At 45.0% G+C, this 26,655-nt stretch overlaps 1 protein-coding gene across 1 annotated transcript; it reads left to right on the top strand.

The window, feature by feature from the left end:
* The first annotated feature begins 1,718 nt into the window (after positions 1–1,718).
* Positions 1,719–20,767, top strand: prr36b (proline rich 36b). Its single transcript, XM_053338834.1, has 5 exons — positions 1,719–1,764; positions 6,616–7,322; positions 8,125–8,203; positions 15,891–16,111; positions 16,380–20,767. The coding sequence occupies exons 2-5, from the start codon at positions 6,704–6,706 to the stop codon at positions 19,652–19,654; spliced, it is 4,194 nt and encodes a 1,397-aa protein (XP_053194809.1). The 5' UTR covers positions 1,719–1,764; positions 6,616–6,703; the 3' UTR covers positions 19,655–20,767.
* The last annotated feature ends 5,888 nt before the right edge of the window (positions 20,768–26,655 follow it).

Below are 26,655 nucleotides of genomic sequence, written 5' to 3' on the forward strand. Positions count from 1 at the left end.
ATTTAGAGTAGGCCCCGGGGGCAGGAGAAGGCTCACAGAATGCATATGTGTGTACACAGTTGTGTACTGTGCAAGCAGAGCCCACCCCTCATTGGTCGGGTCGGTTAAAGCGAGAGACGGAGCGCCACACTTTGATTTTTAGACCTTTTTTGTTCAGTGAGGGCGAAGACGTCTTTTGACTCCAACCGACAGCGGTAGTGATGAGATGTGAACACAGCGCAGCCCGAGAGAAGATTTGACATTAAGTTAACATTTAGCTCCGTCGGCCACTCCGCAGCATAATGAAGCACAGCACTGATTAATCTGTTTTAATATTCACACATACTGCTTTTTCTCCTTTAAGCTGTTCTTTAAATGTCACCTCAAGCTGTATTTAAAAGACATGAAACCCCCCCTACACACACACATGCACACACACAGCAGTAGCTTGTACTCCGACACGAAAACAGGGTCAAAGTAGGAGTTTGCTGTTTAAAATATGCCGATGACCTGATTATTCAAGAACAGCGTGTTTGTGTCTAGACAGTTAGAAAAGCTCCAATCCCTCAGCAGAGCTGGACGCCTTCCAGTTATTGACAGTATTGGCCCGAGCAGCATCGTAGATACACACACACACACTTTTCATTTATGTCCCGGTGTGGGTTTTAGGAAGGGATGATGCCCGGGAGGATGAGCTCACCTTGCAGAGCTGCTGTTCTCATCATTAACTTGCTGCTGGAGGCTTATTAAATGGAAGATTGATAACAAAACAACAGAAAGTAACAAAACACAGCGTTCTGCCTGAAAGCAAACGTTACAGAATGCCTCAAAGTCAATCAGAACACACAAATACACACATAGTATACAGTACATATGATACATACAGTATTTAAACAGATTAATGAGAAAAAGGTTCAAATAAGTATAAGAAACAGCATTAAACAGTGTTTCTTTCTTAATGAAAAAAGCTGAAACAATTAAACAGCTGATCGACAGAAAATTCATTTGCAAGTATGTTGATCAATTAATTGTTTTAGTATTTCCTTCTAGTAAAAATGCCAAAACATTCAAAAACAAGTTTTGCTGCTTTTTGTTGTCATACAGTGAATATTTTGGGGGTTTAGACAACCTTGAAAACTGTGATGGACATGTTCCACCATTTTATAGACAAGAATGAATCATCAATAGATTAATCAATAATTAAAATAATAGTTAGCTGCAGCCTTAAAAGATAGTCATTAAGAACCTTTAAGATCTTGTTTGGTAGTCTCAACATTCAGTAAAATGTCAGTAATGAAGACTAACTGAGTAGCAGAATAATCCAAGCTTTAATCACCATCAGATAATAAGTATGACTGATGAATTATCATACAGAGAATGTAAACAATGTGTGTATGTGTGTGTGTGGAGGGTTAAAACGGGGGCACGAAGGAGTCCGTCACTGGTCTGATCCTGCGCTCCGACCGCTGCCTCTGGTCTTTGTGCGGTTCAGTGTCTGTGTGGGTTTCCTTTTGTTCCCAGTCGCCGCGTAGCTCATCACCGAGGCTTGCAGGGAATTTAGAGTGGGATGCTGCTTGGAAGCCGGAGCCGCGCTGCGAAGGCCAACAAACACATTTTTGCAAAGTCAACGATCACGACACGGAGGAAGAAATGTTAAGAGCAAGTTTTTGTGAGAAAATGGACCAAGAGGAGGGCGTCAGTGTCAACAGTGGACGTCCACACCACTCTGTTTTTGTCTCCTGCTTTTGTTTTCAATCGATCATGGAGGATTGAACTCAGGAAGTAGTTACTCAGTGTGTGTGTGTCGCTCAGGCCGCAGGAGGTAGTAGAAGCTGCCCATCCGCCCGCTCTGAGGGGCAACTTCACCAGAAATCCTCTTCAGGTTAAAACCCTTTCATGTTTCAAACACTTCACACAGGGCAGCTCATATTTTGAAACAGAGGTAATGTAGCCGACGCGGCCATCTGTCTGCTGGAAAACGCGCTGAACGAAACGAGCTGTTACGTCTCAGGTCATTGAATACATTTTGTCCCATATGGGTTGAACATGCCAGCTTGTGCATTACAGGCTAGGCGATACCCAAGATAGTGTTAGAGAGGATTTCCTCCAGTCAATCTGGGTATTCGCTCGGTTCTTGGAGGGCAGCCTAAGTGGTAAGACCGTTGGATGTTTTGGGTGCTTAAATCTGAGGTCAGATAAGGGTCAGAAATATTAGATTTATTCACATCAGATTGACAGACCACAGGTGGAGGATGTGGACTAAAGACTGCATTGATTACCTCTGATCCAATGGGAAGAATTATGATTAAAGAATACGCTGTGTAACATTATGTAAGCTAATCCCATTGTAACTCTGTTCAGCAGCTATACTGGAGGTGTTAATGAAGCAGCAAAACAACTTTTAATCCACAGTCACTGCTCAGTTGTCAACAGAGAAAAGTAAAGTCATGTCACCAAATATGAGTAACTGTTTGAACGTGAAGCAGGGGGGAGAGAAAAGGAGGATAAAGAGAATAAAATGATTATTGTCATTTTATTGCCTGGCAGGAGGTTCATCTATAATCACAGAGTGTGTAACCATGTAGCGACATGTGACTCAGTGCTCAATATAATTAGATTTAATGAAAACCTGTGATAACATTAGTGGGTTTGAAGATGTTGCAAGTGGGAGTGCTGCAATAGTTCCAGATGAAATTCAAGATATTATAATTCTGTTGCACATTGAAGGTTAGTTTGTAATAAAGGAGCAATTATAAGTTAGATATAGAAAAATATGATTTCTTTATGTTGGTCATACAGATAAGGAATTACTAAGAGGTGTTGAAGTAAAGGTGAAGTAATGACACATTTATGGATTATGTCACTAGGGTGTTAAAGGGTTAATGACAGGGTTTGAAATTCACTTTGGCAGCAAAACTAAACATGAAGTTACAAACCGACGTTTTCAGTTTATTTGGCTGCCGAAACGGAGGAAATGTCTGGATGCGGCTTGGATCTTCAGTTTCTGTGGAGAACGGAGATGAGAAAAGAAGAAAAAGGAGTCATTCCTGTTCTGCTCTCCGGCCTGTTTACGCTTACCGCTGACTGATGGCGCTGATGACGTAGGGGCTGAGTTAATGAGCGAAAGAGCCAAAGAGAGAGAGGAGAGAAGAGAGGAACGCAATCTCACAGCTGTCTGAAGACTCACAGGAGAAAGAGAAATGTCCCTCTGGCTGCAGCCGTGCCATCAGGATTTATCACACTCTCTCTCCCACACACGCACACACATTAGAGGTGTGGGGTACTTTAGAGTACAGCGGTGAAATGAGCGGCCCGGCCAGATGCTGTAGTCTGCTGTGAGAAGAGCACAGAGCCAAACACAAATCTGAAATAGAGAACAGAGGATGACGATTAGACAGGGTCTTATTTCCTGGTTCACTGCTCGGTCGAATTAGGTCACAGCGTTGATTGATATACCGAGTCTCAGTCAAACAGTGGTGCACTTGTATTAGAGATTTTGGAGTATCGGACGGGTGGAGTTTGATATGGATAAACAGGATATAGTTATCAGAAAGAGAACATATCAAGTGCTATGTAGCAGTTAGCCCACGCATCCTGTGGGAAACATTATTTGACCTTTTCTTGGCTAAAATAATAAATATTTTTTGTTTTTTTTCTTAAAGCAGTAGTTCAACATTTTGGCAAATAACTTTGTTTGCTTTCCTGTGAGAATTAGACAAGAAGATTGAGTCACTTTTGCTAAATCTGTAGCTGCAGCCAGGAGCCAGTGAGCTTAGTTTAGCCTGATGAGTGGAAACAGAGGGAAAGAGCTAGCCTGGCTCTGGCCAATGGCAACTAGACCATCTACACACATGTGTTATAAGTACTGGCTATGAAATAGTCTGCTGTAAAACACAAATAGTTTTTTTTACTTTAAACAAACGATGTAGCTTTTCAGGTGCTGGTAAAAATGTGAATTTTGTTAGCTTAAGACAAAGCCAAGCTAGCTGTTTCCTTCTCTTTCCACTCTCTATGCTAAACTAAGCTAACCAGCTGCTGGTATTTCCCAACATATTTAATTATTCCTTTATGTGAAATATGAGTACTAATTATCTCTTCTAGACGAAAAGATAGATACCACTCTCGTGTTTTTATGCTAAATCTGTCACCGCAGCAAGGAGCCAGTTAGCTTAGCTTAATTTAGCATAAAGACTGGACACAGGAGGAGACAAAATAGTCCCCCACATAACCTGCTGTAATAAAACCCAAATTGTCGTTACTTGTTGTTTACTTTAGACAAACAAGATAGAAAGTAATGTGTTAATAAAGCTAGGCTAGCTGTTTCCTCCTGTTTCCACTCCTTAGGCTAAGCTAAGCTTGGGCTGCTGGCTCTAGCTGCTGGCGCTAGCTGCATAGTCACTGTTCAAACATGCACTAATTCCTCTCAAAGTATTTCAGAAATCATCATTGAAATATGACTGCAGAACATAAATAAAAGTGAGACTGATCCACATGTTGCTCTAAAAACTAAACTTTCACTTTGCATCTTACGTCTTCTTTCCACAGCACCCACCTTGTCCTCTAAACAGCTACGACTGGTCGTGTTTAGTAACATAATTAAACCAACTGTTCACATTTTGTTGCCTCACTGGCATTTAAACGCCTCTTGCGACTGAAGGGTGCGGCACGAATGGCTTCTCACAGCTACCCGTCATCTCCCTCCCGGCCTCTTGGGTTGTTTTGGGTGGCGTCCTGTTGCACTAGTGAGCGCGTGTATGTGTTTGTACTCGTTGTTTGGGATACAGGGATGGTTCTTTTTTTTTCTTAGTCTCTTTCTCTCTCTTTCCCCCTCTGGCCCTGCTCAGCTGCTCCGGCCATCTGCGCAAAGGGAAACAGAGAACAGAGGGATGGAGAGTGGTTAGCGGTGGAGGGGGAGGAGGAAAGAAATCAAGGAGGGGAAAATGGCTGGGAGAAAGGGAAGATCAGCTGCATGAAAGAAGGCCTTTTTTGACATATGAGATTTAGTTTAGAGCGTTAGTAAAGGATGACCGAAGAAAGAAAGAAAGAAAGAAGAGTGTGAGGACATTGTTTCCAGACATCTAGCAGAATAAAGATGATGTCTGTCCTCTTCCAGAAATAGGACAGTGAGGGAGTGCGTAACAAGTTTGGGTCAGTGGAAACTAGGATGACGAGCCATGTCTGGATTTTAGAGTTGGACCAGAAAACATCAGCTCATAGTGAGCTCATTTTACATCTTGTTTTTTTCGTCTCCTTTTTTTTTTTTTTTTTTGCTTTTCTCGCACCTCCTCCTCTTCTCTCTTTCTCTCTTGCTGTTCCCATGCTCCGAACAGGCCAGAGGCTCTTCCTCTGGGTCGCTTCAGAGTTCGTCTCAGCACTTAGCCTTCTCGCACAGCCAGCGCCACGCTATGTTTGTAAACTTTGTCAAGGGCAGTTTCCTGCTACACCCCCCCACCCTTGAGCCCCCCCCCCCCCCACACACACACACATATAAACACACACTTCCCTCGCTGCCCCTCTGACCAATACTGAAACTAAAAATCAATCCTTTCCCTCTGCACAATCCATTTGGACGAAGCTGAGGAAACAAAAATAAGAGACAGTTGTCTCACATTGATGCAGAGTGTGTGTGACAGCTCATATTACACACTGTTGCCCTTTATCAGCCCTCATATGCTTCACGTCCCACTTCTTGTCCTCAGTCGCTCATGTCTCTGCTTCTTCTGTTTGTGGCACACAAGTCAAACTGTATCGCTGTCTTTCGGTTTATAGCACACTCCTTTGACCCACTTCAGCACTTTTTTCCCACCTGATCCTACTTCTTTTCATCAAGTGTGAAGGAGGAGTTTTTCTAAATAAAGTTGCATGTGTTAACCATATTACGGGTGGCCTTAACATCCAGTTTGCGTGCTAAACCTTTTTTTTTCGCTCCCTTAAGTGTACTATCCTAGAAAACTAGTCTTCCACACTAGTGGCTCTGATGCCATTTTGTTCTGTGGAGAAAGAAAAACAAACAAGCCAACCCGTCGCAGCAGCTACGCCGGCCAAGTGTGTCACTGAGCTTTTTAGTGTCACAGAGGGGGGATCACTGGCCACCGCAATGCAGTTGGCATTGAAATGAATGAAGGCTATTTGTAGAATGTGTTGTTTCTCCTCCTCCTCCTCCTCCTCCTCCTCCTCCTCCTCCTCCTCCTCCTCTTCATCCCCTCCCTCTGTGACCCCCCCTAGACGTTACACACATTGAACTGATCAGCAAATGTGTTGATCTGCGATGTATGTTTACATTTGTGCGTGTGTTTAACGTCTTTCTGTATGTGTTACTTTGTCATGGATAGACTTCCGGCCCTCTCTTAGGTTTATGCAGCTGCTCGATGTTCTTTACAGTATTTCTGCACATCCTGTTCCACTTCTGCCCTGCAGTGAGTTTGCCTTCTAACTCCTCAGACGCTTGTTTAAAAATATTTGTGTGTGTGTGATGCTGAAGCTGTTAGAAGATGCGATACAAGCCATTGCTTTATCTGATTTCTAGGGAGAACAACATTCCTGGGGCGCTGTCTCCTGATTGGAGAGACAGCAAGATGCTTTTCATGTCTGGTCTTGCTCTTGACTAACCGTTGATCCTCTCTCTCCACAGACCAGACCCCGCTGTCTCCAGAAAGCCTCCAGACCTTTGGCCATCCTGTGAGATTTAAGTCAACAAGACAGACCCACTAGCATTCAAGGGGAGATGAAGCCGGATGGGGTTGCCACGGCGGCACTGGAGCCAATGGAAACATTGGAATCCAATCCAGTAAATGAGGCAGCACCAGGCGCGGGCCAGGAGCCCAACGAGGCAGCCAGCCCAGCGGAGGAGGAGATGGCACAGCAGCCCGCAGCAGAGACGGACCAGGTGGAACCCAAGCCAGAAAAGGCCAAGGAGACCCCAGCTGCTAAGACCAGCAACAAGACCTCAGGAGACGCCAAAGGCAAGACCACCAACAAGGCCACGGCCAAGACAAAACCCGGGACAGCCGCGCCAGCCAAAACCACAACTGGCTCACGGCCCAACACATCCCAGAGCCGCCTCTCGAACGGCGTGTCCAAGCCCCAGACCAACGGTGTGGCGAAGAAAACCGCACCTACCGCGGACAAAAAGAGCACCCCGACTTCAGCGCCCCCCAAAAAACCAACAGGGACAACCGGAGCCCTAGCCTCCAGGACCGTCGCTAAAGTCGGCGAGAAGAAACCCGCTTCCCCTGCCACCAACGGCACCAAATCAGCGGGCGGAACCACGGCAACCAAGAGGACACCATCCACAACAGCTAATGATGTCAAAAGCAGTACTGCAGCTGCTAAAAGGCCCCCAGGTGGGTAAAAAATGTCACTGAAATTAGTGTGAAAAGGTATCATTGGAGATGAAGGCTGATGGGTCAAACTCATTGACAGTTAGTTATTCTACCGTGATGTTTGTTCACAGCTCTGACTCTACTGAGAATAATGGGATGACATGCGGTTAGATGCGCATAAGACGGATTCAGCACACATATTAGACACGCCGGAGTGACTGTAGCTAAACTACAAATACATTTGCCCCACATTCTCATGACTGACCTATATCTGTGAAATATGGTGCTCTATATCATAGTGTCATGTATGTGTGTTTCAACTTTTCTCTCTTCTTCTCTTCTCCCTTGTCTTCTCTGTTCTTTTTTTCTCATATTCTCTCCTCTCCGCTCTTCTCTTCTTTACTCTTCTCTCCTTTCTTCTCCTCTTCTCTCCTCTACTCATCCTCTTCTCTCTTTCCTCTCCTCTCTTCTACTCTCCTCTTTCCTCTTCTCTTCCCTCCTTTCCCTTCTTCTCTTCTCTCCCCTCTTCTCTTCTACTTCTTCTCTCTTCTCCTCTTCTCTCCTTTCATCCACTCTTCACTCCTCATCTCCTCTCCGCTCATCTTTTCTCCTCTCCTCTTCTCTCCCTTCTCTTCTTCTTCTCTCTTCTCCTCTCCTATCCTCTCCTCTCCCCTCCGTTCTTTTTCTCTTTCTTCTCTTCATCTTTCTTCTCCTGTCCCCTCTTTTCCTCTTCTCTTCTCATCCTCTTCTCTCCTCTCTCCACTCGCCTCTTTCCTCTTCTCATCCTCTCCTCTCCTCTCTTCCCCTCTTTACTCTCCTCCAGCTTCCAAACCTGCCTCTTCAACTCCCACCAAACCCAGCTCCACGGCCTCACCCAAGCCCCCGGTTTCCAAGACAACCAGGTAGGTGTGACATTTGTGCGGAACTGAAGCCTCACTGTAGTGTTTATCTGTGTGTGTCTGAAAGAGAGTCTGTGTGTGTGTAGATAGCAGAGCAGCTGTCTGTAATTCTCCTGCTAAAAAAGTAGTAAGTTGATTTTGTTTTATTAAAAGCTATTCCAATGATTTGCTAGAAAATCAGCAAATTGGCTCCAGAAAAGCGGTAAATCCGAATAAATGACCAAATTGATAGAAATGACCAGCAATGAGTTGAGCATTATAAAGCTCCTCAGTGCCAAGCGACAAGCAGTGGCTTTAAAAAGGCTTCAGTTGGCTACAGGTTCAAAGAGGATCCTGTTTAAGAAAAAACACCCTGGAGGAAAGAGGGACAATGATCCCCCACATACAGGCTTGGAGGGGCCGGGCAGAAGTAGGCCAGCAGCCACCCAATGTCAGAACAAGCCTGAGAGGAACGCCTCACAGGGTTTTAGCAGAGCAAGCATTATACAGCATGATTAATAAAACAAGTTTTGAGAGAGGAGTGGGGGTTAGAGAGAGAGACAGAGAGAGAGAGAGAGAGACAGAGAGAGGGAGGTTGGAAGCGTTAACAGAGAACAACAAGAGAACGCTCTTAATGTTTTTATTTCGTTAGAGGGAGCGCTTGTTTTCCTCTCCGTAAGCCGGTGTAATGTTGCAAGTTTGTGTTTGTGCGGAATCTGGTCGACATGTGTTCCTCCCGTGAATCACACTGCCTGCATGGTGTCGGGTCCTGAGGTGACTTGGCACTGGACCAGGAGTCAGGAGCGAGAGGAGGCTGAAGGAGGCCTTTGTCTGGTGGAGCCTGTGGGACTCTGACTGTTCTTTGAACAGGAGCTTATCTCCCTGACTCTTCTTCTTCTTTGTTTGCCGAGGCAATGCCGTCTTTTCTCTTTACCGTTATGCCGCTGTGGTGTGATGCGCTATGTAATTCCTGGCGGTATCTCTTTCTATAGACGCATTGTTCATTTAGAAACAAGGTGTCTGCACAGTTTCTTTACTGCAGATTTCGTAATTGATTCTTAAACTTAATGAGAGAGTTAGGGACCCTCTTCAGACCGTGGGAAACACACATCGGTTATTTGTTTCTATTTGTTAAGGATTCTGATGAGATCCATACAGGAGATTATGAATGAGGAAAACAATCAGCCACTCCCTCCATGTCAGAGCGAGGCTAGTGTTACTTTCTATCACATACATAAGTAACAAGGAATAACAGAAATGCCAAATATATGTGGCATCATTTAGAAACAGCTTCTCCCCCAGAGAGCAGCGACAAGTTAATGTCCCACTCACTACACTACATAACTCAGTCACAATTCTTTAATAACCAAATTCAAGTTATCCATATCACAACACTTTTATGTAAGAACTAGTACTACTACTACTACTAATAATAATAATGATAATCATCTGCCAATATGTGTTTTTATCAAATTTTTAAACTCTTGAATATAATTGCTATCAACCTCAGTCATGCTCTGCTTCAATGGAGAGGAACAAGACAAAAGACATTACTTATATGACGGAGGTATGGATGTGGTATATACACACATAACACAAAAATCAAAAGATGCTATCATAAGAGGGATTTTCTTTACCCCATGTTGTTCTATTTTCTGCCTCTATACAGTTATTCCCAAAACAGCCCCACTGACAGCAAGCTGTTCCCCTTATATCCCCTCCCCCTTCCTCCTGCTACATATAGCAGTCAGGCTGTGGAGATTTATGCTATACTATAATGGAAGATATGCAAACATGTCATTCATAACTACTGATCAGATCTACACCTACATTTTCTGTGGAGCGTGAATCTTCACTCTTTCTTATATATATATATAGGTTGTTTCCTCAAAGAGTGATGTGCCGCTTGCATATCTGCACTGCATCTAACCAGCTTTTCCTAACATGATGAAAAAAGAGCCGAATCAGCAAAAGACAGACCTTAAATCTAGCTTTAATCAGTGTAAGATTGGATTATTAGTGTGTATGTTAGAGCTCTGTAGATGCATTATGCAGCTCAGAGAGGAAGTTACCTGCATTTTCATTACTGATAAGAGGATCCTCTGACAGCACCATGCATCCTGTGGGCATTCTTTCCTCAGTGTATGTGTCCATGTATGACTGATATATATGTATAAGCGATGTGCTCTGACGTGATTATACATTTTAGCTTTAATTCGATTTTGCCCCTTTTTTCCTACTCTCTTCACTCCAGGCCTTCATTTAAACCCGCTATCAGCCCGACAGAAACATTAATTGCACCATCAGACACACCCTGCTTCCTCTCTGTCGCCATCACCCACACACACACACACACGCCCACACTGGATCTCTCTCTTCTCTCAATTTACATGTTACACCAACACTCAATTGATTTAAAATCCATGCGCAGCAGGTTCCAGTCATCAGACAAATACAAGCGCAGGTTCACTGAGCGACATCAATCTAATTTAAAGCCACTCGCCAGTATTTTGTTCCTCCGGTTCAGCTGGAGGTTTTAACTAAATTAAATTAGGTTTGTTTAGCTGTAGCTGCCAGAGGCTTTTTATTAGCCCTCTCTTGTGTGGCAGGTTTTTTTTGTAGTGACGTTAAATCTCTTTTGAAACCTCTGACTGGTCTGAAAAACTGGAGTTATACATTTTTAGTTGAAAGCAGCGGTGAGAATCAGTGAGGCTCTTATTGAGGTAATATAGTTGTTATACATTAATACATTTATGCAGCGCAGGTCGTGATTGTGAAGTGAAACGTGTATAACCACTGAAGTGAAAATGTTGCATGTGTGAGTGCAGCATGTCACTTGTGATAAGAAACATTTCATCCTGATTAGCACACAATAGGAGGAAGTAGAAATCATTATGGGATGTTTAAACATGGTGTCCAAGCACGCTAACAGTTAAGTTGCGAAGGCGATCCATGTCCAGTTACACATTAATAATTGGAGATTGATATGCTGCATGCAGACTCCCAGTAAGACAGTGCAGCACTCTCTATAGGAGGCTTTACCGTCTGTTCACGGACGCCTGCGCAGTAGGAACAGCACGCAATTAGGATGCAGGGCATGTGTTCATTTGCCGGTATAGAAACTCAGTATGAAGTGGAGGTAAAAAGGGGGAAGGGTAAGGCGTACACGTGGTACATGCGCACGTGCCTCTCTCTCTCCTGCCCCGCTGTCTCTGGATGCAGCAGAATGAAGTCAAACAAAAATGGTGGCGGCAGAGGATAGAAGCTACACGGCTGAATAAGTCATGTGTCCCCGCTGAGCTCCCGTCGCCGCTGCCAGTAGATACATGCAGAGAGTGTGAGTTGTGTGTGTGTGTGTGTGAGAGAGAGAGAGATAGAGAGAGAGAGAGAGAGAGAGAGGCAGAGGTGGAGAAGAAAAGGGCAAACCAGAAGGGTATCTCTGCGTGAAACTGATAGAAATGCTGGCTCCACTGTAGATCAGAGGTCAAAGCAAGGGTATTCAACCTGTCCTCAATTTTAGATTCAGAGGAAGGGATGGGATGAGCTCACTGTCCACCTGAACCATAGATCAGGTTCTTTTTTTTTTCTTTCTGTTTTTTCCGCTGTCATTTCCTCGCCATCCACTCATGTTCTCACATTAGTCATGCTGTTTTTCTCATCGACGGCCCCTCAGGGATGATAAATCTTTATTGCCGTGGATTGAATTCAACCCTCCTCATGAGCTAGCCAATTGCTGCTAATGTAATGGTCCAAAACTGTGTGTGTGTGTGTGTGTGTGTGTGTGTGTGTGTGTGTGTGTGTGTGTGCAGAACAGTAGCCAGGGGTCTCTGCCCCAAGCATGAAGCAAACGACATGTTGCGCAGGCTGTAAATCTCCCGCTACGGGGTGTGGTCCGACGACTCCGTGATGCAGCGTTGTGTACGGGCGCAGGGTGCAGCCGCAGAGCCAATTACCAAATGGATGTAGTGGTAATAAGTGGGAGGAGGAGGCGTATTTATCTGAGTGTTGAGACAAAGGTTGGAGTGTGTGTGAGGGCGTGTTTGTACTCACGCTGCAGACGAGTGGCAGATAGAGTGATGGGGGGGAAAAAAGGGCTTTGTGGAAAGTGTTGTTTTTCTGTCTACCAGATCTGCATTAATGTGCTATTTTAAAACATAAAAATCTAATAAAATCAGGATGTCTTGTTTTCTAGCATTTATAAGTGGTTGTTCTGTATATACCTGTATTTGTATTGTTGTTTTAAAAGCCAGATGTTGTTTTGGCTGCATCCTTCCTGAAGTGTCTGAGGCCTCTCTAGCCAGGGTGAAAAAGATCCTGCCTCCATAATTCTGGCGCTTAAAGTAATTAACGCAGCACCATCTTTAATTCGTCGCTCATCTTGATAGGAGGGAGGTCCTTCCACCACAGTTTGTTGCTTTTGCTGCAGGGAAGATGTCTGCCTGCCTGCCTGCCTGCCTGCCCGCCTGCTTAGCTCCTGCTTACTCATTCGCCCCTTTGATGGTGCATCTCATTATTTAAATCATAGCCTAACTCTTGTCGTACTCTAACAAAGCAGCACCAGCAGGCAACCGTGTTTCTACACACAGCGATCTCTTCCCAGCCAAGAGATGTGTAGCTGCAATCAAGCTAAAAGTGTTAATCAATGATCCCCGCATGAACTTTTTTTTCGCCGTACGCCTCGGTGCACCCGTGGCAACAAACTGTCATCTGATTTTTCAGCTCCACTGCATTTCTAGGCTTTCTTCTCAGCATTTGCTTTACCCCAATTCGTAGTGTTGTTTCTCTCAGCGAGGGCCCTCCCGCGGTGAAAATCTGGACAACGAACACAGTTTTTTGTTTTTTCCCCTTTCAATACAAGCTGCCCATTCAGTCAAATATAGGCAATAAGCAGCATCATTTAAAGACTACAATAAGCCTCACAGTCTTCTCTGTCATTCAGCTGACAGTGATCTTATTTACAGAATGAATGAAAGCTTAAAATAATTCAAGCTTGTCAGTGCGTCACTGTACCCAGGCATTGTCACGGTGACCGGACCACTTCTAATTTCCAAACACACACACACAAGTCCTTTATTATGAGTTCCACAACTGTAAATACTGTAAATCGGATTTCAAGTGTGCAGACTGCCTCCTTTGATAAGCAGAAGACGACATTGATATGAGATAATGTGTAATAGGATGAATATTCTTCTCCCCCTCCTCACTCTTTCTCTCTCTCTCCCCCTCTCTCTCTCTCTCTCTCGCCTGATCTCCAACTCCCTCATGCTTTTTTCTTTTCTTAGTGGCCTGGTTAATTTCCAGCACTCCATAAAGCAGTCCTGCCCTTTTGGATTATCCGTATTCCTTTTATCAGACAGATTATTGTGAATGCTCTCTCCGAATATCCCCTCTGCATACTTCATCTCTAAGGCTGCTCTCTTATCTTTTAATTCTCCCCCATTCTCTTTTTCTCTGTAATTCTTTTCTTATCTTTCATCCTCTAATTCAGGCGCCACATACTTCTTTTTTTTTTTGCTCACCTTTTAACATCTTGTTCACTGTAGAACAATTTTAGGCTTAAAATCTTAACATCTTATTCACACTTTCCCATTTTCAGCTTAGGACACATTGCCGAGAAGACAGAGTAGATATTTTAGATCAAATCTACAGCTTGTCCTCAGATTCAACTTTCTGATTCAAGCCATAGATTTATTGTTAAAAATGTTTTTACCTCAGCCAGCATCACAGTTCAGCCGAGGATTCGGTGCAACTTTGCCCTACATTTCATCACTGTGCCAGCTCGTTTTCATCACTGCATCTCTATCTGTGTGTGTTTTCAGTAAACACAGTCCGCTCTAAATATGTTAAGTCGATTAATCGCAGATAAGTCCTTTAGTAGTTTTGAATAGCTGAAAGGCTTTTATGCTGTACTGACATGATCATGCCCAGTCAGTTATATAGAGGTGAATCAACTTGTTTGAACGTCTGATGTGACCACATCCCTGTTTTGTGTCATCGCTCCCGGGCTTTAATCTTATTTCATGTTATTAAACCATATTCCAACACATTTGCCAGGTGGTGAGTAGCACATACTCCTTCGTCGCCCTGACACAATGACTGTGCTCCTAACACAGATTGCGGTTCCAGCTGAGGAGAAGTAGAGAAGTTATTTTTATTCTGCTTTCAGTATTAAAGATTAACAGGGTCCCAGCCATCTTCACTCTCCCTCGCGTTGCCTGGTCTCGTTCTGCCAGAGCTAACTCAATTCTTTATTTAGAAGCAGGCAGTTAGTGTAGCCCGGGCCCGGGAGATGGCACACCACACTGCAGCCTTGTCAGGACTACTAGATGTAGGTTGCCTCGCTCAGACCTGACATCGAAGGCAGCCTCAGCAACGAGGCAGGGTGATGCATACTGCCCCAAGTGTGATTTCCTCATGGGAATTGGATATAGACCAGAGATCAGGGACAGGGTCACCCCGGGGTTGGGATGCCTCTCTGGGATGCATCGTGGTGTGACTCACCTCCCAAGCTGTTCCACTTTGTAGTCCCTCAGGGGTGTTTGTCATGGGGTTGTAGAGGAGTGAGCTGGCCCAAAGCCTGTTGTCACACTTGTTTCAGATTCAGTTTAGTCAACCTCATACACTAACGAGAACAGAGTTAGGTTTGGTAGGAGAGGAGAGGAGGTAAGGGTCTTGAGTTATTAATAAACGCAAAGTGGTCCATAGTCTGCTAAAATGGCAGGTGCCGGTCTGCCCAATTCCCTTTGAGAGGCTAATCTTTATTGTTGGGTCCCTGCCTGAACCTTCTTCTTGCCTGAATCTGCTTACAAATACTCATTAGATTTGGACTGATGCCATATCTGTGAGAGGCTATTCAGGTCAGACCTAATCGTGGACCCATTAAGGATGGCCTGCCCTCTCCTTAAGAGGGTGAAAGCCTCCACGCCATTGTGCTGTTTCATTCTTGCTTGTGTTTGTACTGTTTCTTAGGTTTTCCTCTGGCATTAGAAGTGACCAATAAGTGAGACATCAAAGACTCTGAGGCACATGGTCAGGGGTCATATGGAGGCCTGATGTTTACCACCAGCTGATGCTCCAGTCAATTAATCTTTGTGTGTCGTAAATCGGAAAACCCCTGGTTTATTGTTCTCACTTAGATATACCAAAGCAATGAAAAGAACAGACATGTATAGAGCCGTATCTCACTGGAACAGTTTGCTGTGCTTTATCCTTAAAATAGTTTATAAGAAATGACTGATGTGGTTATTCTTGAAGACAGTTCTGCAAAATATTTGTTATTGTCTGCACAGCACAGATGTTTAAATAAACTGAGACTATTATTGTCCCTGTCAACCCATTTAAATTGCTCTGTTTTAGTATTTTTATGTGTATGATTTTGATCTAATTTTATTGCTGCAATACAGTGGTGATGTTGTTGATATATTGTTGTTATTGTTGTGTGTGCTCTTGTGCGGACCCATGGGGATCCAAATGAACAATAAACAAGAAATATGTCTGTCTCAGGGGGCTGTTGTATAAGTGTACTCTTAAGTGTAGAGTAGTCCAGCAGAGAGATATTTATGATCCAGAATGAATATGTACATATTTATCTGGTAGGCTCCACCAAAGGACATGTGGCCTCTGGTGTTGCATTGAATTGAGCCCCAGATCTCTTGTCGTGTTACGCCTCAGTATTTCTCAACCTTTTTCTTTGTCATGTTTTTTTTTCCAGGCCTGCAGCTGGCACAGCAGCAACATCCCGTCCTGCCACAGGCTCAACCCGGCCACCCACTGCCAGTTCAACAACCAAGAGCTCCACAGCTACAGCCAAACCTGCCACCCCTAAAACCACCACTACCAAGCCTGCTGCCTCCAAACCAACCTCTACAACCCCCTCTGGTGGCAAACCTCCAGCATCACTAACACCCAGAAACACCACTCCTGTTAAAAAAGGTAAAATAACACAAAAAAAGGGAGAAATTGTTATGAGCAGGGATGCACAAGTAAACCTATTTTAGTTTTTTGCTTAATTAAACTGGTTTGACCTGCAACCATACATTTGATGTTCCACTTTCTGTGTTCTTTTTCTGTGTCATGTCACTATAGGAAGCTTAAATATTGCGTGTTTAGATTTTGTGTGCATTGTAATATATTGTATATTTGTATTTATTTTTATCATAACATTGTTTAACCTTTCTGTTTGTGTTTTCTTTCTCTCTAGATGTTACCAAACCGGCCACCAAAAAGCCTACAGAGTCTCCTCTTACCCGCCCATCCTCTACAACAAAGTCAGCAAAACCTGAGACCCCCAAATCAGCTTCAAAGTCAGATGTCACAGCCAAAAAGCCTACTGCTACTAAGGCTGCAGACACAAAGACACCCAGCCGGCCCAAAGAGAGTAAGCCCACGCCTTCCAAGCCTGCCTCCAAAACGGCTGCAAACAAGAACGCCAGCCCCAAGAAAACTGTGGGCAGCAGCACTCCGACTCCTGTCAAACGTGGGCCTAAAGCTGCAACGCTCGTTGAACCTGAAAAGGGAATTGCCGCTGCTGTAGCTGCTGCTGCAGCTATTGCTACTGCGGCAGCCACCATTGCCAGGCCAGACGAGCCAGAACCTCCTGTAGAAGCAGCAGTGGAACCATCTGCTGCAGAACAACTGTCCAGCCAGACTGAACCAACTCTTCTAGCAGAAAAAACTCCAGAGCCCACACCAGAACCAGTCCCTGCACCAGTATTAGAATCACTGCGAGAACCAACACCAGAACCCGTACGAGAACCAACACCAGAACCAGTGCGAGAACCAACACCAGAACCCGTGCGAGAACCAACACCAGAACCTATACGAGAACCAACACCCGAACCTGTTCGGGAACCAACACCTGAACCTATACGAGAACCAACACCCGAACCCATGCGGGAACCAACACCTGAACCCATGCGGGAACCAACACCTGAACCCATGCGAGAACCAACACCCGAACCTGTTCGGGAACCAACACCTGAACCTATACGAGAACCAACACCCGAACCCGTGCGGGAACCAACACCCGAACCCATGAGAGAACCAACACCAGAACCCATGCGAGAACCAACACCAGACCAAGAACGCGATATATCTCCAGAGCCCCTTGAAGAACCACTGTCTCAACAATCAGAAGAGCTAGAACTAGGAGCTGGACCAGTCCATGAACCCCTCTCCAATGTGAAGCTGGACCTTTACAACTTTGATCAGTCTGCCAGCGACACAGGTCCTTCCCTGGGAACCACCGTCATGTCTCCTCCCTGTTCCCCACCTGGCCCCGTCTCTCCTGTCAGAGAGCCACAGAATGCCTCTTCTCTGCTGGACATGCAGTTCCAGTCTGATCCCTGGGACAGGAACCAGCCCCTAGCTTCATCTGGCTTTGCCCCCCAGAGCCCCATCAGTATGATGGGCTTCCAGACAGAAGAGGAAAAGGAGAATAAAGAACAGGTTGAGGAACAGCAGACAAGGGAGGAGGAAGAGGAGGAGGAGGAAGATGAGAAGGAGAACCTGTTTATGCCTAGTCCCAAAGCTCCATCCACAGATGCCTTCAGTATGATTGCACAGCCTCACTTGTTGGGTACTTCACCCATGGATGACTTCACCTCCAGGGACATGTTCTCCCCTCACGAGAAGGAGGAGGCAGTGGAAAAGGCTGATGAGGAGATCAATGAGGATGTTGACGAGGATGAAGATTATGAAGATGAGGAACAGAGGAGACTAGGCCATCAGCCTTCATCCATTGCGACGGACATGAGCACATCTCAGCCCTCTGAGGAGTTCCAGGTCCGGTCCTCCGCCTTCGGTGGTTCAGGAGGCTGGCACGGTGACGACTTGCTGTCTGGAATGGACTCTGAGGATGTGAGCAGCTGCACCAGCAGTCGGCAGCAGGGGGTTTCTGACCTCAGCAGCACCCAGCACACTGCGATACTGGAAGGCACCCAGAGCTCAGATGCCCTGGTCGACTCAAGCCTCCGCGGCTCTGAGGGCGATTGTAATCTCATGGGTTCTCCCAATGTGGAAACCCTGGCCAACGAAGAAGAGGAAGACGAGGATGAAGACGAGCGGGTGGATGATATGGACTTGAGTTCGGAGAGGGTAGAGGAGCATCACAAGGTGTTCCAGCAGCAGGAACATGATGAGGAAGAGGAGGATGAAGATGTAGAGATGCACAGCGAAGGAGTAACAGAGAGCTGTGGAAACGTAGACGAAGATGATTTCAATGAGGAGGAGCGTTTAGACAACCTCAATCGCTCTGCTCCCCCACCTTGTGTCCCCCCCGCCTCTTCCTGGGGCCAGAGCAACCCCTTCGCTGATACCTGGGCTCAGCCAGCCTCACTGCTCTCCGTCTCCTCCCCCAGCCCCGTCTCTGACCATGCCGCAGCTGAATCCGAAACTCCAACCCAGTCTCCTGCCCATCCGTGTTGGGACAGCAGCGCCCCCTCGCTGGCTCCTCAGTCAGACCAGGAGTACCAGCAGCATCCATCGTCCCACGAGCAGATGAAGAGCTCGGCCCCTGAGGAAGCCCATGGGCTACTTCCTCCTGCGGCTGTAGGCATGTCCCAGTCCAGCACCCTGAGTGGCACAGCTCTAGCTGCCCACAGTAGTAGTGAGACAAGTACACCAGAGGAGCTGCGTGACTACGACAGCAGCTCTGGGGTGGAGTCCCACTCTGACAAACAGCAGACCCCAGTGCCGGCTTCAGTCCAGCCCGACATGGAGCAGGATCTTGGTATTCACCTGGAGAAAGGCGATGGCGAAGAGGAAGAGGCTGAGACTCTCCCAGCTGACGAGGTCCTGGGAACAGGACCTCCAACTGCTCCAGCATCCGTCCCTTCATCCCCCACCACCTCCGGAGACGAGGCCAGCGACACAGAGGGCGAGATGCAGATAAACGACCCCGACGCACCGATGATGATGGACGAGAGTGCCGGATTTGAAAGCCCAACTCCCACCTGCAACTTGCCTGCTCTTGATGAGGATGAGGAGGCAGGAGACATGCCAGCCGGAGAGGGCGAAGAAGACGGAGGTGGGGCCACCCCTCAGTCAGCCAACTCCGTGGCATCATACGGCTTCGACTGCACCACGTCCAACTCCAATGCGCACTCCATGGCCGAGAGCTGTGGAAAGAGCCCAGGAATCTTCTCCCTGGAGAACGAGGAACAGCTGCCAGAGGAGGCCAAGGACCCCTCCCTCATCAAGGAGCTGACCCTGCCATCAGCTGCTGCCGCTGCCCAGGCCGAGGACCTGCTGGGTAGACCCGTGGACCTGATGCCTTTGGGAGACAAACAGCCCAGTCTAGACGACCACCACTACATGCTGGGGGGAAAATTCTCAGCAGACCAACTGGAGGAGGTGGATCCTTTGGAGCCCAGCCACCACCTCGGGTCCCAGGAAACTGGAGACACCGGCGACCAGCCCCCCTACTACTCTACCATATGTGATAAGACTGATAGTTTTCTGGCAGGTAACGTATAAGTCCCTCCTATTACCCCCCCGGAATGCACCTTTTCCCCGCAACCTTCCCCCTTTACCTGTTGTTCGTTTTCTCTCCAGTTGGGTTAGATGGCTTAGAAGAAAAAAAGGAGAGCAAGATTGTAGGAAAAGATTTTAAAAAATGAACAAAGGAGATGGAAAAAAAATGACTGTAGCAATTTTTAAATGAAGCCTCCCTCTTTCATACTGTTATGGTCATGGTTTTGAGTGTACGGCTTAAACTCCTTTATGTACAATAGCTACTACCATTTTCTAGTAGAATGTTCTTTTTAAGTAACACTGCATATTCTGTAGCCCCTGATGGGGTATTGACTGATTGGTCCAATGTGACTGAGCTTTTAAACCGAAAAAAAAGAACAAAAAAAAAAACACAGATGGAATGAAATGGACTCATTGTGTATTTATCCTACTGTTTTTACCGATCAAATGTCAATGATTTTTGTTTTTGTTTTGTATTTGCTTATTTGTTGTTTTATTTTCTCGTTTGTTTTTTCTGTTGAAACCTGGTCCTCCCTACCTTGTGTACACACGCTCCATGTTCAACAGCACCATAGCGATAGTCACATGCTCCTTCTTAAAAGTTTGTGTTCTTGTTTTCAAGACTTTTAGCTATCAAAATAAAGGCTAGATATTAACACGGCTGTTTCAGCCTTACAGATTTGTTGAGGTAGGTATGGGAGTATTAGATTGCAGTTGGTGAAGTTTTTAATGTGTGCTTCAAGAGGTTCTACGCTCTTTGCATAGGTTGTTACGGTATTAAAGTGCAGTCACGTACAGTATGTGTTTCAGGCATTTGGTTTTAAGTGGCTAAGCTTTCAAGCCTCAGTTAGCTGATGATTTGTGTTCCAGAAGAGACTAACAACTAGCCTTTTATTTGTGATGAGACCCTGCATTGTCCTACATCGCTATCACAGTTGAGCTTTACACTTGCTCAAACGTTTCATAGTGGGCGTTTGGTTTACTATTTCAGCAGTATATTGCATGTTTAACTAACAAGACTGTGTACTACCTGATGATACAATTCTACACTAGACATGTTCATAAATGAATGGTTCACACTAGGTTATCTGTCAAAATTCCATTAAAACATCATTGCAAGGCATTTTGTTCCTGTTTCTTATTTTCCCTATGGATCCAGCATGCCTGAACTTACTGTCTGTTTGTTTGAGTCTCTGTGTATTTCTGTGTTTACACAACCTATTTCCCATGGTGCCGCCTCTTCCTCACCATGTGAATGCATGGTAAACAGGAAGCGATGCAACATTGTACAATGGTGTTGTATCTAAAATGGAATTTTGCTCAAACCAGAGACATAATCCCAAACGGTGTTCCAGTGCCCTGTTCTCCAGCATGCCTCTGCCTTCGTGACATTTTCAGATTCAACACCAGCTGTGACTGGCCTCACATTCAGAATGTATCCTTGGCTTAAAGGTACCCTGTGGAGTTTTCTTATAAACTATAAAAGTCATGTTTAAATTCAGTGTTTTTCACCACCTTTGCAAAGATGTTCTTTAACATTTAAAGGACTGCAATATTTACATTTTTTCTACCTTGCAGTCTTTATCCTTGCCTTTGTTGGCGCATTATACATTTCTTGGCCTATTAGCGGCATCAACTGTCAGTCTAAGGAATGAGAATAAGAACATATAATCACTGACAAAAATGTATGTGCTTGCACGAAAAGAAAGCAGGCACCCACTGGTAAAAATATTTCTCCATAGCGCTACTAGTGGTCAAAAACTCTACAGGGCACCTTTAACTTTGTCCTGTAATTAGCTAGGAAATGCACCACACACCTTTCTGTCTTCTTGAAGGTTTTTGACGAGTGCTTTTAACACTCAAACAGGGCGAAACCTGTTCAAATCTGTGTGCGCCTTCCTGAATGTTCAACCCACTTAGTGAGCACACTGGAACATCCCCTCGTTATACAAGCCACACAAATGCATCTGAATGCCGAAGCTCAAGAAGACCAAACATTTCCTTCCCGTTTGTGCCTTTTTTCCTCCGACCTGCCTGCTCCTCCTCCTCATCGAAGCCCTGACATGGAAACACTCAAGACCATTGTGTCAAAGTCACGCACAACCCCTTTACCGTCTATCTACCTGAAACCTTTCTCAAAATTACAGCTTTGGTTGTTTCTAAATTATTCATAAGATTACGTGAGCCCTGTTACGTGTTTGTGCTTTTTTGGGCACGCCATTGCTTTCAGTTACAGTTACATCAGCTACCTTTAGCGTCATATGGTTTGGTGACTGTGCATGACACAAGTTTATCAAACAACCGTGAAGAACTTACTCTTTTCACATACCATACATAATTGTGACGTTTTTGTCAGTGTTATCCCTCACTTGTTCCTTCGTCTCTTCAAATACATGTTGTCTGTATAGTACTATATATATATTTATATTACTGCTTTCCTATATAAGTAGCATGAAGATGAGAATGCTGTCAAAACAACAAAAACACATTTCTCTTCACTTTCATGAATCATCAATGAATCATCAATCTGATGCAGTCATGTTTGGTGTAATGAATGTCCTGTAGATATGAACGCCTTTCACATCATTGTCTATTTATTTACACATAGTCTTGGATGCTGCTGCTATATGTGCTGTATATTGCCAGGATGTTAATGTATTAATATGAGCGCATGGACACCAAAACTGTTTGGCAATCATCCTTCTGCCCATTTACTAATATGCATCCTAATGATAAAGGGTTATGCTTTATTAACGCCCATAAACGTGTAGAGGAACAAGAGACCTCTTTTTCAAGTGTATTCAGGTTTTTTTTAAAAACAAAGCAAAAACCGAATGAAAAAGTCATAGTAAAATAATTCTCTACATTAAGTATCAAGCTTCAAACACTCATGTAGATTATTCCAAGAGGATGAAACATCAGATTTGGTAGCTATGTACACACAATGAAAGCAATCAAAGGAAAAGATCCTATTACAGGAAAGAGGAAACTGTAACAGCATCTACCTTATGATTTGTTCCTGTTTCCTGGTATTGCTCTTATTTGATTTGTAGATGGTGTAGGTGTATACTCTTCCTGTGTCATGGATGTCATTTTATTTTAAAACCCCCTTTTTTTTATTTCTTTTTGCGTTCCACCTTTGGCCGTCTTGTCATATCTCTCCTGAACCCTCTTCTTCCTGGCCCCCGTTGTTGTGCCACCCGTTCTGTTTGATGCATGCATCTCTAATGGATGCACCAAGTGATCTTGACTGTGTCACAGGAGACGAGAAGACAGATGAAATGGATGAAGACGAGAAGCTGCAAGCACACTCACAGGAGGACAACCAGAACCAGAACCACACCTCTGACGTTCCTATAGCCAATGGCCACTACTTGGCATTGGTTCCAGGCAACAGGAGGCCAATTGATCCTGTTCTTGCTGCACATTTTGCCAAGTTTGCACCCCCTCCACCTTTGATAGAGAACAGCACTGAGAGTCGTACCGGTGGAGAACAGTTGAGGAGGCTGGAACAACACCAGGAAAAGCTGAGAGAGATGCAGCACCGTCAGGAACAGGAGAGGCAGAAGAGGCAGTGGCTGGAGGAGGAGCGGCTCAGGCTGGAGCAGCAGAAGCAGCTGGAGAAGCAGCGGAGGGAGCTCCTTCAACTGCAACTGCAGCAGCAGCAGCATGAGCACCGGCAGCGCAGGCAGGTTCTACAGTGGCAGCTTGAGTTGGAGCAGCAGTACCGGATGCAGCAGAAACAGATCCAACAACAACAGCAGCAGTTGAGGAGGAGCCCCACCGGAGTCATGCTCTCTCCATCCACAGGCCTCTGCACCATCTACGAAGCCATGGAAACCAGTGACGAGGAGGAAGAGGCCAGAGGAGAGCAGAACAGGAACACACAGGTTCTAGGGAGGAGGGTGCCATCCTCCCCGACTCTGACACAGGATTTCCAGAGGCAGCTACGTCCAGTTCCTCCTCAGGACCTGGAGTGGAACAAGAAGGTGGACATGGTGCAGCAGCTCATCAACCAGACCCTGATGTTGTCTGGAGATGGAGGGTGCCCTCCTCTCCTCCTCCTCCCTGTGGGGACAGGGGGAACCTTAAGCCCCTTGGAGAGCAGCATGTGGCCCAACATGCTGCCCCAGTTCAGCCCTCCTGCCGCTACAGTCACCTCCGTCAGCAGCTACTCCCCGGACAGCAGGGGAAGCTCCCCTCCTGGAGACTGGACTGTGGTGGAGGTGGAGACCCAGCACTGAACACAACTAATCAATAGGTCCACCAGTCAGGTCGATCAACCAGTAAACAAATAGAGAGTTTGATTAAAAGGAATAGTTCGACATTTTGAGAAACATACTTATTGGCTTTCTGGTGGACAATTAAATGAGAAGATTGATATCAGGTGCATAATGCTAGATTGGGTCAGCTGGAGGGACAAACTCGTGAGAGCGGTTAAGGTCAAAGTTAAGGTTTCATATTTGTCAGCTGGTTAGCTTGGCTTATAGCAAAAAGGCTTACATCTACAGTGCAAATAAGATGCACAACTAATTCAACAGTAGCCTTGCTGTCTAGAACAACATCTAAACATTACACTGTCTAATAGCTTCTAACATGCATGTTTTTTCTCTGATATGCCTTCTTTGATAACATATTTTACAAAAGTAATTTAGGCATGCTACTGATTTATGACCGTGCATCTTCAAAGCTGGGCTTTATGGCACATCCATGAACATAGCATGTGTTTCAGCCAGCACAGGCAGCAGCAGACCATGTTGTTTTCTGAAACTTCACATTTATGCCTATTTGTTCTCTTAGGTATGACTCATGTACAATAATTTGCCTCAAAATATGATAATTGTAACCTTTCAGTGCGATACGTCAACATTTCCCATCCGGCAATGCTGTAATGACTGAAAATGAAGAGAAAGCTCTGTAAAAGGTCTCTAATTAATACTTTATATTCCCTTCATCTGTTAAATCGGTACAGAATCCATTTGCTGTTTTACTGAGGTTCATGTGGTCAACTATCTCATGGCTGTCAGGCAAATGACAGATACCACAGAAAGTTCCTGCTTCCAAACAAATGAGATATAACCGGTTAGTTTGTGAGCTTTAGAGACGCTGATAGGCAGATTTTTAACCTTTGGGCAGACCCAGGACCAGCTTGTTGCAGTCTTTACACTAAGCTAAGCTAAGCTAACCATTTGCTGGCAGTCGTTTCATATTTAGCAGACAAACACAAGAATGATATCAATCTTATCATCTTATTCTCAGAAAACAAAGAGTGATTTCCAAAATGTTGAACTATTCCTTTAATCATAGATATGCAACATACTATATTTACTACATTTAGTGGCAGATTTGTGTTTATATTTAAGAAGTTACACTATTATAAAACATATCACACAATGAAGCCATATCTGAAGCCATACGGGGATTTTCAAGGACTTAGATCATCATATGACCACACAAACTCAACTTGTAATTGATTTCAGGTCAACTTCCTAATTTATTCTTTGAACAAATACTCTGTAGATGCACTGTGTCATTATTATTATCCAGACATGCATATCTGTAGCCTCACATTAGAGCATGTTTCCTTACCAGAAGCACTTAATACTGTAGCGCTCTCACTCTGAAAATGCACTGTGACTGCTTTAGAAACACTGTTGTCATGTGTTGTGTGTGGGGTGGGGTGGGGTTGGATGGGGTGTTGGTTGGGGGTGGGGGTGGGGACGGGGAGGGGGAGGGGGCAGCACTCCTCTGTATAGTCTCTTTTGTATGTGTCACAACCGAGACCAAATATTGGTCACCTCTCAATCGAGGGACTGAGCTATGACAAATTGCACTTGATTTCAAAGTATTTATAGAGGTAAGTGGTTATACTGTTAATAGTTTTATATGTTTGTGAATCCAAAATCCCAAAATAGTGGAGTGTTCAACAACAAAAAGAAGAAGAAGAAAAGAAACAACCTATTGTGTGTGTCAAACAGGATTATTTGTGTGGAAAAAGCTTTCACCACATCCACTGCTCTCTGGTCAGTAAATGTTACTGTGACTTCACTGGACAACCGGGATTTCATGGACTTAATAGAGCTGTCAGTCATGGAGGAAGAATAGGGGAGGGGGGGGGCATGAGAGAGAAGAAGGCCCTCCTTGTTCTGCTGCGAGAGGAGGGAGGGAAGGGCTGGGAGGGTGCCTGACTGGTGAGGGTGAGGGTGCCGGTGGTGGTCGAGGTTGGGGGGCGAGATGGCGGGGGTGGCGGGGTGGGGTGCGAGGGACAGGGGTGTAGTTGTTGTCTTCCCTCCGGCATTCCAAAGTTGTAACCTCATTTCCTGGGTCGCCTAGTATTCAGGGAGTCTCCGAGGTTACCGATGATGTCATGGTGGGAGAGAGAAGAGGATGTCTGAGATGAGACAATGCACCACTCTGGGGGTGATGGAGGGATGGGAACATGGAGGAGGTGGGGGACGGGTACTCAAGTACCAACATTCAGTCCATGCTTTATACTTAATATGTGTTCATTTTAATATAATCCAGTTATGAGTTTTATACACATTGTCCATATATATTTTTGCTCTGTTCTTTAGCTTTGTGATCTGTGCAATATATTAGAAACATATTTGCTACTTATGACAAATCAGGTAATCATAACTTATCAACATATCCTATAAACTGTGATTTTAAAGGTGTAGAGAAAAAGCACCTGTGTGTCTCTCTTTGTGTCTGTACAAGGTAGGTGAGGTCAGTCTGGGACCACAGACTCTAAAAATATACAACACTGCCACCTGTTGGCTGCATGAAGGAGACACTAACCCAGTATTCAGTGAACATGTTACAATAAATCTTAAGATCTGTTTTATATCCAGATCTATCATCTAATATACATCACTTTTATCTATCGTTACTATGACTATATTACTACTATGCTACTATTGGTAAGATGCACAATTTTATATGATTCTGAAGAGTGACATGAATTTATGACATTTGAAAGCAGCATGTACAGAATATAGTTT

The sequence above is a fragment of the Scomber japonicus genome, chromosome 18, assembly GCF_027409825.1.
Source record: "Scomber japonicus isolate fScoJap1 chromosome 18, fScoJap1.pri, whole genome shotgun sequence".
Lineage (NCBI taxonomy): Eukaryota > Metazoa > Chordata > Actinopteri > Scombriformes > Scombridae > Scomber > Scomber japonicus.